Here is an 18,422-nt window from a genome sequence, read left to right as displayed (position 1 = left end):
ATGCATAGTTGTTGTGACAGACAGTGCAAGGCTCTGTTTTTGACCAGCTTTCTACTCATTTTATATGTACTTGTAGTTGGTAAACAGCTTGACTTTCTGATATGATCACTTTGGGTGTTCTTGTCTAGCCTGCACACTCCTTTAATGAATAAAAATCAAATTTACAAATGTATTGGTTTTATTATGTTAAAATATAGAAGGAATGTGACACACTAACTCCCAATCCTGTCTCCTGGGTGAAAGTCCTGCACTTGTTTAAGCCAAACATCTGACGTTGTCAATAATTTCTATGGCCACTAAAGGTCTCTGCCTAGCAAGAAACGTAAATATGGGTCTTAATAAGCTGCTTTCACATTCAACCTATGGTTGGTTGAGAAATTGTTGTTGTTGCTGATACTCAGATTCTAATTGTCTGATAACATTATGGAAAGGATCCCTACAGAGAAAGACCTTTTTGCTGAAGAATAAGGATTATTTTTACTAAATCAAAAACAGCTGCTCACCAATGCCACCAGACTGTAAAACACACTTCATTCAAACTTGACAGAAACAAAATAAAACTCACCAAAACCATCTTGGTCAGTCTTTCCACTATTCCAACAATCACCAACTCTGGTTGGATTTAAAAATCTTATTTGTTAGACCTGAACATTTTGGAAGAGGAGCAGGAGAGAGGCAGAGAAAAACAGCATGTCGAGCCAGAATATTTCACATTTTCCCAGTAGTCATCATGGGAAAATAGGGTCTAGGTTGAAAACTGTATCACAGTAGTTTGACAAAAAAAGGGGTAGAAAAAGCTGCATCTAATGCTCTTTCTTAGCAGACAGAGTTTTCTTAGTTGTCATTTCATTAGATAAATTCTCCACATCTTGTTTATTGTGGGTGATGTGAAACCAACAACCTTTCAATGTCTTTTAGTTTTGTTGGAGATGAACATGTTGCATGCCTCCCAATGTATTACTAACTACACATGCTAAATATTATAATATTAAAATTTTATGAGTAATATTTTTTGTCAGTGGGAGTTGGCAAAGATCACTATGTTCTAATTTATTTGAGAGTCCTTATAAGTAGGTCCAGCCACTGGGCAGCCATCTTTGCATTTCAGGCTAACAAGACCAGGCTCCTGTCTAAATGAATGGGGAGAGAGCCACTTCACTTTCAATGGTCATCGCAACACAAAAACTGCATGTCGAATCGGTCAAATCTGATAAAATCTGCTCAAAAGGTTAGATGACTTCGCCGCAAAATAAGGTTAAAAATAAAAAAAAAATCCTACAGATTATACTCTTACATGTGCATGCTTTCACGACACCAACTTCTTTTACGGCTCAATACTAAGTGGCGCTCCCAAATGGCACTGGCAAACAAATGCCAGTTAAATGTCTAATGTCACCTTGTTTGGTAAACTTGTGCATTAGTGGGATATTCTCTCGTCAGTGCTTATTAGAAGTCTGTGTGCAGCCACACCAAATCTGTTAAAATTGTCCTGAATCTCAACTGTGCGCTCCCCTCAATGCAACAACGCGAGTGGCTGATATCTGTCCTGGTTCGGCAGTTATAAAGAAGACGATTGGCTTTTGGGGGGATGGAGTGTGTCATACAACTGCCACCTCTGATGTTGCAGATTTTTCTATTCAAAATCCCTTACATGATCTCTCTCTCTCTGTTATCATTTCTGTTTATTTTCTGATCTCATAGAAATCCCAGCAGTGAAGTGTGCCGTCTGAGCTCTCAGTCATTCTGGGTTAGGGTCAGTATGGAGTTCAACACCAGGTTCAGTCCAGAAGCTGACTGTGTAATGAGCTGCTGTCTCAGTGAATCAGGTGTTGAATATGCACAGATCGCAGCCGCAAACTCAGTGAAAACGGCAGCGCAATTTTTACATTGCCATTTCATTGTAAATCGGACCCTCAGTGATGCTGTGTAGAACCGGAGCATCAGCTCCTGTAGCAGAATGAGGATCCTCAGCTTTGATGCTGCTGGGACTTTTTGATAATAGAGTCTAAGTTGGTCTCCTGCTTTTTGATATTATATGATGCATAAATGGTCTAATCCCTCCTCTGTTTTCTGTCAGGTCATGAATGTGAATCTATCTGAGGGAGACAAGGTGGTGTTTGAAGATGTGGGCCATGGGGAGAACACCATGCTGGCCAACGAGTCCATTCTGATGAGGGGCTTGGTAGTACGAAGCCACAGCAATCAGATCTCTATACGCTTCCACAGCCAGAGGTCTCAGGTTGGATCAGTCCTGCTCAGATATCAAGGTACATGACACAAGTATGACGCTAGAGTTTTGAAAAAACAGCCAGTCTTAGTTAAGCCACGTTAGAAGAATGGGTCCCTGATCTGCCATGTAAGTCCTATGACAAAGCTTAAATTAATAAAATGATAGTTGTACTTATATGAAGCCACAGAAATGTCAGGAAATCAAAAAAACTCATCACAGTGATTTCTCAACAACCTGCATGTTCTGATCTGAAATCATGATTACACTCTGAGAAAGCAAACCATTTATATTTGAAAATTATTTCATGTATGTGGGTTCAACCTAAAACGTCTGTCATCTAAATGTCAATCAGCCAGTACTTTGGTAGCTTTGGGCTCAAGGATTTATAGCTCTGAAAAGAGTCCAATTAATTATTAAACCAGCTTTTAAGATACTGAAACTTATGTCAAATCATCAAACAATTGCAATCTGATTAACTTTATTATCCACATACAAAGAACAGGGCCCAGAATAATATAATGATGTCTAATACAAGCCCACTTCTGTGTATTCTATGGCCTGGATTTCTGTTCTGGAGATAGACTTCATCTCATGTGAGATCAAGCTTGTAAGGCCTAGACAGGTATACCTGTCTTGTATTCCTGGCAGATTGTCGGTGACGTGTTGGGTGTGTGTTATCACATATTAACGTGTTGTTGCTGTCAGCCGGAAAATGACTTGTGCTATCAATCAGCCACATGATTAAGTAAAACATTATATTTCTAACAGCTTTATTTGCCAGTTATTGTACTGGAGCTGTCTGAGAGACAGGAATTGCTGAAAGTCTTTATCCTACAGCCTGCTAATGACAGAGTGTACTGAAAGTTTTTCTGCACCTGCCTTTGTTTGTTTGGAGTGACAATTCATGAAGGGTTCTGTAAATGTGTGATGGTGCTTTAACAATGCCCAGGAGAGCAGGTCAGCTCTGGTCCTGCTGGTCAGATTTCATCCCATTAAAACTGTGTAGAGACTCCACTACTTGATAACTCTTCATTTATCTTTGTTTCCATTGATTAAACTCCAAAGTGCAGATGGCATGAGCAAACTTCTCCCCTGCTAAATAGTGACATCAACATCATTACCTGCTGCTTGTGTGTGTTTGCGCGCGCGTGTGTGTGTACGTGTATTTTTGTTCTGTCTCCTAGAAGCTGGAGCAGAAAGAAAGCCCAAGCCTATAGACACACACACGCACACACACACACACACACACACACACACACACACACAATCCATATATTGTATGGCCCATATAACTAACCCCTGCCTGGTTGAATTGATAGAGACATATAGTAGTGCAGCCTAGTAGTTGCAGATCCTTAGAACGTTTCAACCACTTTTGGGGATAATTGAAAATGATAGTTGTTACTGTTTTTAAGACTTAACCATTTTACTATTTTACTACTAAATTGTAAACAATTTATCCAACCTATTCAAAAAGTACAACAATGAATTGATTGATTTGTTCTTCTCAATCAAACAATATTCCCATCCATCACTTTTAAACGTTGAAATACTAACCGACATTTATAATCAACTGACTGAAAAAACTACACTGAAAACATAAAATAAACACACACAAAGACAAGTCATTCAAGTTTAGACACGTCTTTAACTTCCAAGTCTAAGTTCAGTATTAAAGGAATATTTCACTCTAGAATGAAATTCAGTCATTATCGACTCACCCTCATGCTGATGAGAAGTCCGGTGTAGTTTTTTATTCCTCAAAGTGCAGCTGGAGACCCGCGGGGGTACCCTCCTGCAGCAATAATCCATATAACGGGCATCAATGGTGCCCGAGAGGAAAAGGTCCATAAAACTACACAAAAACTTTGTAATATTCCTCCATACTGCTCGTCCGCTGCAATCCAAGTGTCCTGAAGTGGCGACATCCAGACTTTACTCGAAACGACGTCATTTAGTACATTTTTCTAGCCTAAACAGTCACTATGCTATATCTGTCTGGAGGCACGCTCCCGCGTGCACGTGAGTCTCCCTCACAGCCGATTGCACTACGGAAGCCGCGCCGGACAAGATGAACAGAACTCGCAATAGCTACACACCGGTATTTACATCCAGCTGTGAGCGACCGAACGACACACAAACACAAGAGGGATCTGCCTGCACTAGTGATTTGAAACTTTGACCATCACAGCAGGATGTAAATACCGGTGTGTATCTATCGCAACTTCTGTTGATCTTGTCTGGCGCGGCTTCTGTAGTGCAAACGCTGTGAGGGAGACTCGCGTGCCTCCAGGCAGATATAGTATAGTGACTGTCTAGGCTAGAAAAATGTAAATGACGTCGTTTCGAGTAAACTCTGGATGTCGCCACTTCAGGACACTTGGATTGCAGCAGACGAGCAGTATGGAGGAATATTACAAAGTTTTTGTGTAGTTTTATGGACCTTTTCGTCTCGGGTACAATTGACGCCCGTTATATGGATTTTTACTGCAGGACGGTACCCCCGCGGGTCTCCAGCTGCACTTTGAGGAATAAGAAACTACACCGGATTTCTCATCAGCATGAGGGTGAGTCAATAATGACTGAATTTCGTTCTAGAGTGAACTATTCCTTTAAGTCATTTATTTTCTGTCTGTCAAGTCGTCTAAACAGTGACTCGAGTCCACCGCTCTGCTTGCTTCAGTTGTCTTGTGAAGCACTTTGTAACATCTGTTTTGAACAGTGGTACATCAATAAATGTATTACAGTATTATTTTTACGATAGAATAAGGCTTGGAGAGTCCATCGACCCTACACATGTTGTAGATACAAACACATTATCTTGTCCAGTGTTATATTGGTCAAGAAAATGTTACGTGTCAACTATACCAAAGAGGGCAAGAATGTACTTACTGAAAGAGTGTTGTAGAGTGAAACAAACAATTGTGTTTCCTATCTCCACAGACGAAATGCTGAGTTTGCCCCATATGTTTTTTATGGTTGACAGACCCGACATATTGGTATGTGCGATTATTCATGCTATCTGATATGGCAGTAATTTAAAGCAGAAAAAAAAAAATCGATTCAACTCCCACCATAATTAATTAAGGGAAAAATCCTGTAGCAATTACATCTTCATAATAACCAACAGAATATTAGATACATGCCCATTTTAAATTAATTTGTCAGCATGTCAATGGTTTATAATTATCTAAGGAACAGAATGAGCTGGCCCATCTGCTGCTCAACATTTAGCTTAATATCCCGGCACTACTCCTATGATGAAAGATTCCTCAGTGTTTTTCCATCAAGCGATTAGATGAAGCATGCAGCTCGACATCAGCTACATCAATTGCAATGTTTTCAGGGGCTTTGAAAAGGAGATATTGACACCAGTAATTTTAAATGGAAGCAGTCAATTGATGGTACTTCGTACTAACGTTTAATATCAATATATTACACCATTTTTACAAAAACAGACAACAGACATACCAAGCTTTTACAAATTCAAAAGACACCATTGTCTGTCAGATAAATCTTTGTGGTCAAAGAGTGAATCACTATCAGCTTTACTGGCAAGGATGTGTACACACAACATAAATAAACAACAACAGAACATATATAAAATGTCCAGATACAAGTGTTTCTCGCAGTTGAAAAAAATACAAATAGTCCAACAAAATAAATATTGAATGGATTTATATAAAGAGGGTGATTACGTATAATACAGAATTTATTAACTCGGTGATGAGCAGACTTCTTCTTAGTTTATCTATCACACTAAGTCATTACTTTGACTCTTTGGCACACTCTCAGCTCTAAATATCTTAGTTATCGCCAGTAGGCGATTTGAGGGGGGATGCCGTCCCCCTTGTTAGCAAAATTACCAAAAAGCATCCCCCTTGTTAACCTGCCATCACTCTCCACTAGTAGCAGAAAGTGTGTTACAAATCACAAGCGGCCGCGATCAGCTCCAGCGCACAGTGGAGTCGAGCCGTGCACGGCTGCTTTGTTCCGGCTGCCTGGTCGATTTTTGACGGAGAGCGCAACAAGCTGCACAGAGCAGATCGCGCCGGCAGGAAGTAACGACATAGAGCATCCGGTCAGTTTTCAAAATAAAACACCCTTTGCAGACTCCCGACTGTATAAAAACGAAAAATGACCAGATCAACAAAATCTGAGCAAGTCAAGTTTTGTAAGTGTTTTTAGTGTGTCTGTTCAGAACATGGTGGCTTATGTTATGTTGGTAATTGTCATTTTTGTGCTGGTTTATAGTTTAATCATTAGTGAGGTAGCTGTTACATTTCCTGACACCAGCTGTTTTATTAGTTGAAGCGCACTCTGCTGGACAAACTATGTCATTACACCAAGTTTATATTACCCCAAGCATGTTTTTCTGCATTATAGTTTTTAAATATAAGGTTTTCATATCGGTGCATATCGGACAATATACAGTATACACCGATACTGATATATCTGTGATAGGGTAATATTGGCCGATAAAATCGGCCTACCGATAAATCGGTCGGGCTCTACTATTTTGCACAATGTTCAATGTGTGTCCTTCAAGGAATTTAGATGGTAAAAAATTCCAAGCAGTCATGTAACTTAAAATGACCCTGCTTGTAGTGTATTGTGAGAAACATGAGAAAACCCTGCCTGAATAAACTCAGTCCACTGCATACAATTTAAAGGTGTATTTACTCATTACTTTAATACAGTTATAAAAAGACAATTGTAGTAGGGAGAGAAGGAAGAAAACTGGATAAAATGGAATTGTAGAATTAGAAATGTCAGTTATGGTTAAGGCGTCAATAATGTCCTTTGGGAGGTGTACATAGGTGTGTCGGGGCGGGGTGGTGCTCCCATTGGGCCATCCCCCCTGTTAAAAATTAACAAATCACCTACTGGTTATCGCTCCATGTGTTGTCTCACTGCAACGGACAAGGAATAAATCAAAATAATTACCACCAGCTCTCTGAGAGGCACAAACTGAGGCTACAGTGTGCTAATATGTAACCTGTTATACGTGGCAGCATTTTCTTTTTTTTTCACCATTCGCAGCGGTGGTAAAGATAAGGTCGGTCAGTCTGCAAACATTTCTTTTTCATCAGAGATTTCCATCTTGGAAAGGCAACTCCAGTGTTTATTCTTGTGTAACTGTAATTACTGTACACTTTATATTTTGGGTTATTTTTATATATTATTATAATTTATATATGTTTATTATGTGTATTATTTGTATTACTTAAGTTACTGATAAATACATTAGTATTATATTTATATATTATTATTATTTTATTGTTACATTATATATTTCATTGTCATTTGCAGCACTTTGATTTGGGTGTTTTCATGTACAGTGTTTGGGTTGATTGGTTCCTTCATGCTTTTGTTTTGGTGGGGATAGGTATGTGGGTGACGTGTTGCTCCGCCTTGTTGAGGAAGATAGAAGATATGTTGTGAACCCCAACATTGAGGTCAGAGAAGATTTGTACTGTTCTGCCGTTTTGGTGATTATTAAAAGAAGACTGAAAACGAGAAGTGTAGCCCGCTATTTATCCACAGCCAGAAGGGACTGGAATATGCTACCAGGCAAGAAAAGAGGGTTACACTTGTTTAATGCTGTCGCTTGTCCTGATCTCGTTTAGTGTCTTGGAGTTTTCATTTTTTTGACAATGTTTCACGCTCCTGTCATTTTTGTACAAACTGTTTGGTGGGAAACAGCAGCCCCTTGCTTGTCATCTTCTTTGTCTTCCAACCGGTGCATTTCCTGCAGCCACCCACTAAATTTAAAAAAGCAAAAGGCCCTCTTTAGTGCCAGGTTTGTCTGTTCTGGGCTACTGTAGAAACATAGTGGTGCAACATGGCGACCTCCGTGGAGGGGGACCCGCTCCCTATGTAGATATAAACGACTAATTCTAAGGTAATGAAAACGTGACTATATGTGATTATACACTAATTAAAACATACTTATGAATATTATATTCCATTTCTGCCAAGTTCTGCTATGCCACTACATTCTACACACTGGACCTTTAAGTTATGGATCTGAAGTAACTTAAAATAACCTACCGTTTACCCCATCTGTGTGCCATGTGGCGCATTTGCATGGGATAACCAAAATCTGTCTTTTGCTTGTGTTTACTGACATTATCCCCTGGATAGGTTGTCGACTCTGGTAAAGTTCGGGGATCAATAACATTTTTTCAATAACAAATGTTGTCAAAATGCAAACAATGCCTCATTCATTCATTCATTATAGACGACTAGCTACAACCTAATTTTAATCCAAACGAGCTGGACAAACTGCACTGGTCTCTATGTGCAGTGGCTGTCAGGCTGTCTACAATGTGCAACACCGAAAAACACAACTATTCACTAACTTTCACCAAAATGACTTTATACATCCGTGGTCTCCTGTTGGTTAGACTACAGAACTTGGGGAATGAGAACACAGGAATGAAACAGCAGACAAGACTGAAGTTATTGAAGATTTTCGCTTTTCAGTGTTGCACTTTGTAGGCATTCCCTGTGCATTCACACATTCATGGCTGGATATAGCAACCTTTGGTTGCTCCTAGGGACGCAACGGTTGAGTTTTCCCACAGTTCGGTATGCATCGCAGTTTTTGGGCCACGGTAACGGTACGGTTTCGATATCTTAATATAAAACTACTCACACTAGCAAAGGCAATATTGCATGTAAAAATAATTCAAAGCAGATATAGTCAAACCACAAACCTTATTATAAAAATGTAACACTTATCTTAATTGCCTTCCACAATAAACATATGCAGTATCCAATCAAGTTAAACACCAAACATTATTGTAGTATTGTATTGTACTGTATTGTATTGTATTGTTTGCCTTTGCGTATTGAACCTAACAGGGCGTATTGAACGGTTTGATAAAATATTGAATATTGTTGCATCCCTAGTTGCTCCTAACCCTGTCTGTCAGCTTTTAAACATCAATATAGCCAATCTCACAACACAGTTGTTGACTGCTGTTAAACATGTTATGAGCTGCAAACAAATGTCATAATTGTTAAGTTGTCTGACAACAGGAAACAGCAGTTTAAAAAGAAATACAACCCCAAATCACAGACTCCAGCAAAAACAGGGAATATAAAAAAGTAGGATGCAGACATGCAGCAGAGAGAGAGAGAACGCAAGAGAGCTCATATGGACAAGCGAGACAGAGTCTGAGTCCTCACTGCATTATTAACAACTATGATGAACTAGTTGTGGATCACATCTGTAGCCCGTAACCAGGTGCTGTCTTGCCCTCCTCATCTTGCGATTCTCAGGCATTAGTTCTGTGTTGCTGCAGTGTGCACTGAGCAGCAACTGTCAGTAGACAGTAAACCGTGTGCAGCATGGTTCAATTCAGTACATACTTTCAGTAGACATGACAGTGAACAGTGTGCAGTACTACCAGCAGTTACAGAATATGCAGAGTTGTGGCTAAGTTGTGGATGGGAAAAATTGTTTAATCTCTGTGTCTTTGTCTTGCGTGTTCTTGCTAGTGCTAGCTTTACTAGCATCCTCATCGCCTGCACAGGTTTCACCATGCCGTCTCACCAGGTGAACGCCAAAATACGTGCTACCACTGTACTTAAACACTGTTCTACAGAGCTTACAAATGGCCTGCGTTCCATCCTCTGAAATTATCACCCAGTCAGTCAACCATTATCATAAGAACTGTGTTATGTTGCTAAATCAAAACTGAATTTCCTCATTACCTTTTAATTTTTGGCACAAAACATTTTAATCCACCGGATAAATCTATGGATTCCCCATTTTATGTCGTTATACAAACACAAAAGAAACATTCTGGCTGGTAAAGGGGTCTCTGGTAAGGGAACAAAATGGAAGAATGACTTCTCTGGGTCACACATTGTACTGTACATCGCCTCACACACTGAATTATACGATGAGATTTAATATGCAGCCTGCTTTCGTATAATGTGTATGGCAGCTTCCTGATAAGTACGAATATTGACTCTGGATGTGAAAAGAATTTCCAGAAGGATGTTGTATGCATGTCAGGAGTGACATATTGCAAACTGATGTGAACATGTTTTAAGCATGTATTATAATGAATACAATCACATATCCATGCTGCCTGTCTGTCATTGTCCCCTAGTGCTGTCTGGCCTGCACTTTCCTTTCTCTGCCTGGGAACAATAAGTGGGTCCAGCAACTCAATGTGATGAATCCTATCTCAGCCAACACACGCACTCCCTCACTGCTCAAGCCACTGCAATCCAAAAACATTGAATGTATTGATCAACATTCTTTTTTTAGTATTTCAGACAAAAAGCCAGGGAGGGTAGGCTCGCTCCTGGAGGGATTTGAATAGAGAAGCACAAAATGGAGTGTTTCTGTGATGTATCTGGAAAGTTTTAGCTCAAGGTGTGTAAACTGAAACTTCAATAGTTCTGTCTGCAGTCCAACTAATGGGTCAGTGCAAATGCACTGATTAAGGGAGGCTGACAGGAGCTGAGAAGAGAGGAGCAAACAACCACTCTGACTGTTATTACTGGTTTTAAGGCTTCTCTTTAAAGGTGTTTTGTAAAACCTGGGCAGAATTTGAAGGTAGCTCCACAAATTCCGTGGGCAGCATATCACCAGAGAAACCAACAACTGATGCTCTTTGCTGGTTATACTTGGCTGTAGCTAGCTACCGTTAGCTAGATAGCTCATGGTTCAGTTAGCCATGGAGCCAGTATAGAGCTAGAGCACTAGATTTCGTCTGGACCAAGACCTCGGATCAGGTGCTTAGCTGTAATGTAAGCAATTTCCCTTCGGGGATCAATAAAGTATGTCCGATTCTGATTCTGATTAACCGGGTTAATCAGTCTAAGAGTTAACACTGCTAGACACTGAACTGGCACTGAACACAGCCTCCAAGAGGGACATAGGTCAGTTTGAAGAAAGGGGATACAGTATGGAGGCGATGTACAACTTCTCTGACCAAGACAATGACTCCGGGGATGAGATGGCATGGCAGGTAAGGACAGAAGAGGCGTGGAAAAATAAAAAATAAATCGCAAGAAAATAAAGGGAATGAAGCGCAACTTTGGCTCACTCAGCAATGGGTAATCAGAGAATGCTGTGCCCACATCTTAAATAATGAGCAGTGCTCAAACACAGTCAGAGTGGATGGATTGTATTTACCAAATGTCAAATTTTTATGTTAAGATGTCGACCATAGTATCTGGCCAGAGAATTCACCATTATTTTTTTTATTATTGTTGCTGTGTACATTCCTCCAGATGCAAACTCAAGAAATGCACGGCCAGAATTTTATGATGTCCTCAGCAGCAACATGACAAAACAACTTGATTGGAATAAGCTGGTGATTTTAATCAAACAGACCTCAGATTTGGTTTACCTAAATTCCACCAGCATGTCCTGAGGAAGAAAAACCCTGGACCATGTACATACAAATATTCCTATCAGACCATATTTCCCTGCTTCTTCTGCTTACTTACTCCCAGCTGATCAAGATTGTCAAACTATCAGTAAAAACTGATACAAATGTATACTGATGAAACAATAGCAGCTCTACAGAACTATTGAGTGCAGGATAACAAAAAAGCTGCATTTTGGTCTTGCAAACAACCATACCAGTGCAAGACTGAAAGCTGGTATCAAGGAGGCAATGAGGAGCCACAGCAGAGACCAGAAAGAGACCTCAGAAAGAGACATCACCATCCCTAATGTAACCCAGGTCCCATGTAGTTAAGAGATAAAACTAGAGTGGTTAATACGATGAGACTGGGCCTGGGCTCATTGTAGATAAATACAACTATTTTATATGTAACTTTAATAATGACCACTGTACTTTAAATGCAATAACCTCACAGGTATTTATTTATACAAAATGAAATACAATTTAAATGAGAAAGTATTTTCTTATAAAATAAATGGCAAAATTATGTTTCATGTACTAATGAATAGTTTCCTTTTCCAAATAAAACTCACAGCTTATTAAAGTTGTTACTTCTCTTTTAAGTTTCAAAACAAAAACCTTTTGCTGCATACACTTGAAAAATAAAAAATAGGTACTCTTTACCTCCTCTGTTACCAGCAAAAACACTTCTTTTTACTTTCAAAGAAAACCCTTTTGCTTTCTATACTTGAAAATAAATGAAATTTGATCCACCTTGATATCCTTAAGTTACCTTCAAACAGTATTCTTTAACTTCCAACAACTCAAAACTCAATATTAACTTGTGGGCCCACACACACCTTCACATGAAACACAAATGAGATTTTAAACACGTTGCAGGCCTGTTGGATGAAGCTCGTGTGCGGTGGGGCCTGTAAACTATAATGGCTGCTTCACTCAACTGAGCTCAAAATAAAAGCATGTGCACAATGGTTTAAGTTAGTACTCACAAATCCACTGTTTGTTAGTAGGGACAGAAGGGGACAAGCAATGGCAGTCTCATGAGGGCAATGGCAATGGCAGTCACAGTTCAAACACACACGTGGGCAATGGCACACAGCAGCGAAGTCACCAGGAAGAAAACAGCAGGGCCGTCTGTTGGAAACCAGTCTCGACCTCTCGACCTCTCTCCCTCTCCAACGTCCGTCTCCTCTTGCAGGTCACACAGAAGTTTATATCAGGACCATGAGTAGTCGACCTCCACGATAAAACTTAAATGCTCCCCACACCATGACGCGTCCGTCTTAGCTCTCTGGTTGATAGCGTCTGTCTCTCCTGTTGCATGCTCACTAGGGGTGGGCGATACTGCAAATTTTGGTATTGATCCGATACCAAGTAATTACAGGGCCAGTATTGCCGATACTGATACCAATACCGATACTTTTTACTTGAAAATCTGCATGTAGCCTAAATAGGAATACTAATGTTCCTTCAGCAGATACACAAAAGGGTTATTATATTCTGCCATATTCATACTTCAGGTTTGAGGTAGGCTATATATCTTAATATAAGTATATATTTTGGAGTTCCAGTAAAACAATTAAGATTTATTTAAACTGTCTGAATATATGATAATAGTTTAATCACTCTGCTAAAATTACGTCTCTGACCATCAATTACACTTTGAAAAACAACATTAATTAATGCTGGAATTAACTAGTGAACCTGAGTGAGCAGAGTGAGAGAGGTGGAGGAGCGCTGTGCATAAGGACTGAGAGAGATGCTGCGCTCACACAAACTGTGAAGAAATACGAGTGATTTGCTGAACTTATAGAAGAGAAACTACAACAAAAATATCGATCTCATCACGCTAGTATCGATCCGATACCAGTACTCATCTTGGTATTGATACTATCGATATTTGGATCGATCCGCCCACCCCTAATGCTCACTACACTCCACACTAACCTGCACCACTAGTCCCGCCCCTTACACAGTGAATTTACTCTGATTGGCTCGTGAGTTTGATAACAACCAAAAGGCAACACAGGAATGAAATGATTGACAGGTAACAAGTTAGATTACACACAAAAATACACTGCTACTTCATCTCTCCTTTTCTCCCGGATCACAGATATTTTATAAACTTAATGAACTTAAAACCTTTATATATATATATGTATCTTTTAACTGTAAATTGTCTAATTTATTAAACTGTACATATTATATTTATACTTTTTTTCCAGCACATATTTTAACCATTTTTTTTAATATTATGAACTTCCTCTTTTAAATATCATGAACTTTTATGCACTGTAACCTAAATGATTTTATACAGGGCTACACTAAGATATGTGGCAGGTGATTTAAAATGTCACAAGCTACAAAAGCATGAGTCATGTGTGAGGCCACATTGCCAGATGAGCTTAACACATTTTATATTGATCTCCTCAACAAAAACTTAGCTGTAAAGTCTACTCTGCCTCCAGAGGACCGGCCACTGTCAGTAACCATAGCAGATTTGAGAAAAATCCTGCTGCGAATGAATATAAATAAGACTGCTGGACCAGATAATATACCTGGCCATGTACTAAAAACATGAGCCAATCAGCTAGTTCATATTATTACTGACATTTTTAACATCTCACTCTCACAGAAGACTGTTCCCACCTGCCTCAAGACAGCCACTAGTGTGCCTTTACCTAAAAAGTCTGCTGTGTCGAGTCTTACAACTACCACCATGTGGTACTCAACCCGATTCTGATCAAGTGCTTTGAGAAACTGGTTCTCCAGCCCATCAAAGACAACATGCCTGCCAGCCTGGACCCCCACCAGTACACTTTCAGAACAAACAGATCCACATGGGATGCCATATCCACTGTCCTCCACTCAGTCTTTACACACTGTAAAAATAACAACAGCTACATTAAATGCTGTTTGTTGACCCCAGCTCAAACAGCATTCCCCACAAAGCTAATTGGAAAACTTCACACTCTGGGCTTGAGCACCACACGCAATTGGATGTTTGGACTTCCTCACAAGCAGACCCCAGATTGTCCAGATTGGCAGTCACACCTCCTCTATGTTAGTGCTCAACACCGCAGCCATCCAGGGCTGTGTGCTCAGCCCCCTCCTGTTCACACTGTACAGCCATGACTGCCTTGCCCAGACATGGACAGAACTCTGAAGTGAAGTATGCAGATGACACCACCACCGGTCGCATTACAAACAATGATGAGAGCTCATATCGGGAGGAAATCAAAATCAGTGATATCTGTAAAGTGCAATGTCCCAAAGGATATTAAAAGACAACACCCAACTCAACCACTGTCTGTTAACCCTACTGCAATCTGATACAAAGATACAGAAGTATCAGCTGCCGTACCGCCAGAATACGGAGCAGCTTCATTCCTCAGGCTGTGCGACTCCTGAATTTATCCTCCAAACTCCAGTCTATAAAATAGTTGTACTGTCTGTTTTTTCAGTGATGTAGCATAAATTCTCAAACTCAGTTTTCTTTTGCAACCCTGGACTTTTAAAATGATGAACGAACCTTTAACCTTTAACCGTGACTGTGAACAGCTAACCCCGCTACACAATTATTTATCTGTACTTTACCCCTTTTTACACATGTTGTCCTCTCTCTGAAAGGGCCTTAAGTCTCCAATGGCTGGCCAGTGGAACTCCCCTGTTGAGTTTTTTAATCAGCATCAGGCATTGCATACACTGCCAATCTGTAAAAAATAACCAAACAAACAACATATTTATGCTCATCATCTATGTGCATTACTGTTCCTTTAGCTTTATGCTCTTTATCTGCTGCTTATGCCTGAAACTGATCACCCATAAAATTGTGCACACCCCAAACTGACCCTATTGTTAAAGAAAAGCTCATTTCAATGCATTTGTTGGATCGACCTTGAACACATAGCCACAGAATATTTCAATACGAAAAAAGTAGAATATCATAATTTTAACTTTTCATGCCAGCTGACACTAAACAAAAGCAGTGCCATCAATTCTTGCTTTGAAATGGAACTCTTTTTGATCTTCAATAATTGATTGTGAACAGTAAGACAACAAATTAGGGAGATTAGCATGGTGAACAACTTGCTGTAGTAACGTGTTGTGGTGAGAAAAAAAACAGGAGTGGAAGGTTAAACAAGTCTGGGTGAGTGGGGAGACGTGGTTAAAACTGTTTTTTTTTTTAATTGTTCAGCGAGAACTGAAGTTTCTGTCAACGGTAGCGTGCTAGCTTACATTAGCCTCAAGGGCTACAATTTTAACTGTTGCTTGGCAGAACCCTCAGCTGCTCCAGGATGCCTCTCTCATCGGTTGTTGTGTTCCGACTCGGAAAATACCGATGTCATCATCCAGATTTTAAATTGTAAATATCAACCTTGTTTGATATTATCAGGGTGGCCCTGATGAGTCTGTGAGCAGTTCAGGATGCTAAACACTGGATCTTTAAACACCTCAAATTATCAGATAATCTGTGCCAAACAGCATGTTTTAAACGGGCACTGCACTAGTTAAACTTCCATTTTACATCAAAAAACAAGTTGAATGTTATTCTCTGGATCAAATTTTTACCTCACACTTATGGGGTCCAAGTGTGTCTTAGACAGACTATACAGTACAGTGAACCATCCCTGTATGCAAACTCTATGTTTCATAGCCCAGCTCCATCCCACACGGCAAAGGTTATGACATTGTGTGAAATTGAATTTCATCACTGAAGGATATTTCCGATCCACAGTGTCTTGTCCTGTACAAGCTTGTCACACCCAATTATTCTCAGTGAGCACTGATGAGCGAGGCGTGAATGAATCTCCTCTGTCAGTTTCTTTATTGATGTCCAGGCACAGAGGAAGATGTATCTATTTTTCATCAGTCCATGTAAAATGCAAGACTACTAATAGACCATTTGTCTCTGTTAGCGAAAGGAAATTTCATGGCATGATAAATATAGAACTTCTGAAGGGCTGTCAGGATGCAAGATGGTTATCTGTAAGTGTACAACCGTATTTAAAAACTGGAACTGGTAATGCAATAGTAACTTATACTTTTTATATATACTTTTTTACATGAGACAATTTAAATGCTTAAAGCATATAGATAGCATAAATATGTGCACGCATATACCCATAGAAAGTGATTACTTGAATATTTTTTGTAAAAAGACGTAAAAAGAAAAAAATCTGAATGTACTGCTATTGCTATATGTATACTGTACAACAGGACTAAGGGGTTTATTAAAAGAATACTTCAGTTCTTCACTACAGTAAGGGGACTTGCAAGTGACACATTTTTTAAAAAGAATGGGTAAGCGTCAAGCAGCAATCTAAGATATCCTGACTTTTTGACTCAATAAACACTTCATGCTACATTTCTCACAATGCAACTCAACAACATCATTTGTTATATCCTGCTTGCCATTATAAATGCCAACGTCTATAAAATGCACATCCAGTTTGACAAAAACAACTCAAGGTCTGCTGAATAGTTATATACAGAGTATCTCATGCATGGTCGTCATCAGTTGTCATTGAGAGGGATAAGCTCGGTAGCTGCTATGATTTATTTTATTGTAACAGTGCTTAATGTGTGTTAGCTTTCAATTAAAATAAACAGGAAAGTTAATTCATGATATTGGAACTCTTTCCAGTTCAGTGAAAGAAACCCAACTCCAGGTCCACTTTTTAGGGTTGGGTTCCAAATAGGGGTGTCATGATCTCGATTGTAAGTCAGATATCAATTGAAATGAGATCACAATCTTGACCTTCGAAATCAAAGGCGGAATCAAGGATTTAGTCACACCCCCAGGTCATGTCCGGCAGGTGTGCCAAGAGGGGAAATAAAACACACACAGCATGTTGTAGTGCGGAACGTCTAACCTGAAGCTGCAACCAATTAATAGACACCATGGCAACTGCTCCTATAGGAGACACGTTAACCCAACTCGAACCCCCTCCTGCTTCTCTGAAATAAGTGTGGAAATATTGTGCGTTTCCGGTGAGTTATCTCGCGTTGTTGACAAGAAAACCACAGTTTTATCTATGCTTTGTGTGTGTAGCATACACGCCAACAGATAACACAAATATGGCAGGCATCATAAAGAAGTAGACTTAACTAAGAAAACAACACCGTTAACACAGCCAACTCTTCTGTCCTCATTTAGAGCTAAGATTCCACAAAATTCAACTCGCGCTAAAGGTGTTGCCCTCCATGTATGATAATGTGAAGGAAAAGGTCATTGGAGGTCTGAGCAGTGCAGATTTAGTGGCCTTAAAGACAGATTGCTGCACCTCCAGAGCAACACGGAGCTAAATGTCCCTACATTAATGATGACTGGGAAATTGAAAATCCAGTCCTTCAAACTCGCCCCATCTATGAAGCTCACACAAGTGAAAATTTGGCAGAAGTGCTGAGGGAAGTAGTAGTGGAATGGAAACGGGACAGACCAAATGCCACCACCCCTGTGACAACAGATAATGCATAGAACATTGCTAATGCCTCAAATGTATTTGATAATACTCAAAGCATACATTTCTAACATGAACTTTATTAAACAGAATCAAAAACCTTTTTCTCCCTCCTTTCTTCAAATGATCATATGGCAACTATGAATCTTCCCTGATGGTTGGAAGGGTTGAAAGTCATCTTTTGATTCAACTCTTCCCTTAGAATAAAACATAAAAAATATACCCAGTCACATTGGCAAATGATGCTACAAACACAGGTAAGACAAAATTAGGACGTAAAGGTTGGTGTCTGCAACATAGTTGTCCATCGTTGTGCATACAAAAACG

The 18,422-nt window shown here is 39.7% G+C and overlaps 1 protein-coding gene across 1 annotated transcript in view; it reads left to right on the top strand.

Moving 5' to 3' along the window:
* Window positions 1-18,422, top strand: part of sez6b (seizure related 6 homolog b) — a 186,575-nt gene that overhangs the window by 61,789 nt on the left and 106,364 nt on the right. The window contains exon 3 of the mRNA XM_073495562.1: window positions 2,078-2,267. Coding sequence (XP_073351663.1) covers window positions 2,078-2,267 — 190 coding nt within the window. The remainder of the gene's footprint in view (window positions 1-2,077; window positions 2,268-18,422) is intronic.

The sequence above is a fragment of the Pagrus major genome, chromosome 2 (assembly GCF_040436345.1).
Source record: "Pagrus major chromosome 2, Pma_NU_1.0".
Classification (NCBI taxonomy): domain Eukaryota; kingdom Metazoa; phylum Chordata; class Actinopteri; order Spariformes; family Sparidae; genus Pagrus; species Pagrus major.
This window is presented reverse-complemented; position numbering and strand designations above follow the sequence as displayed.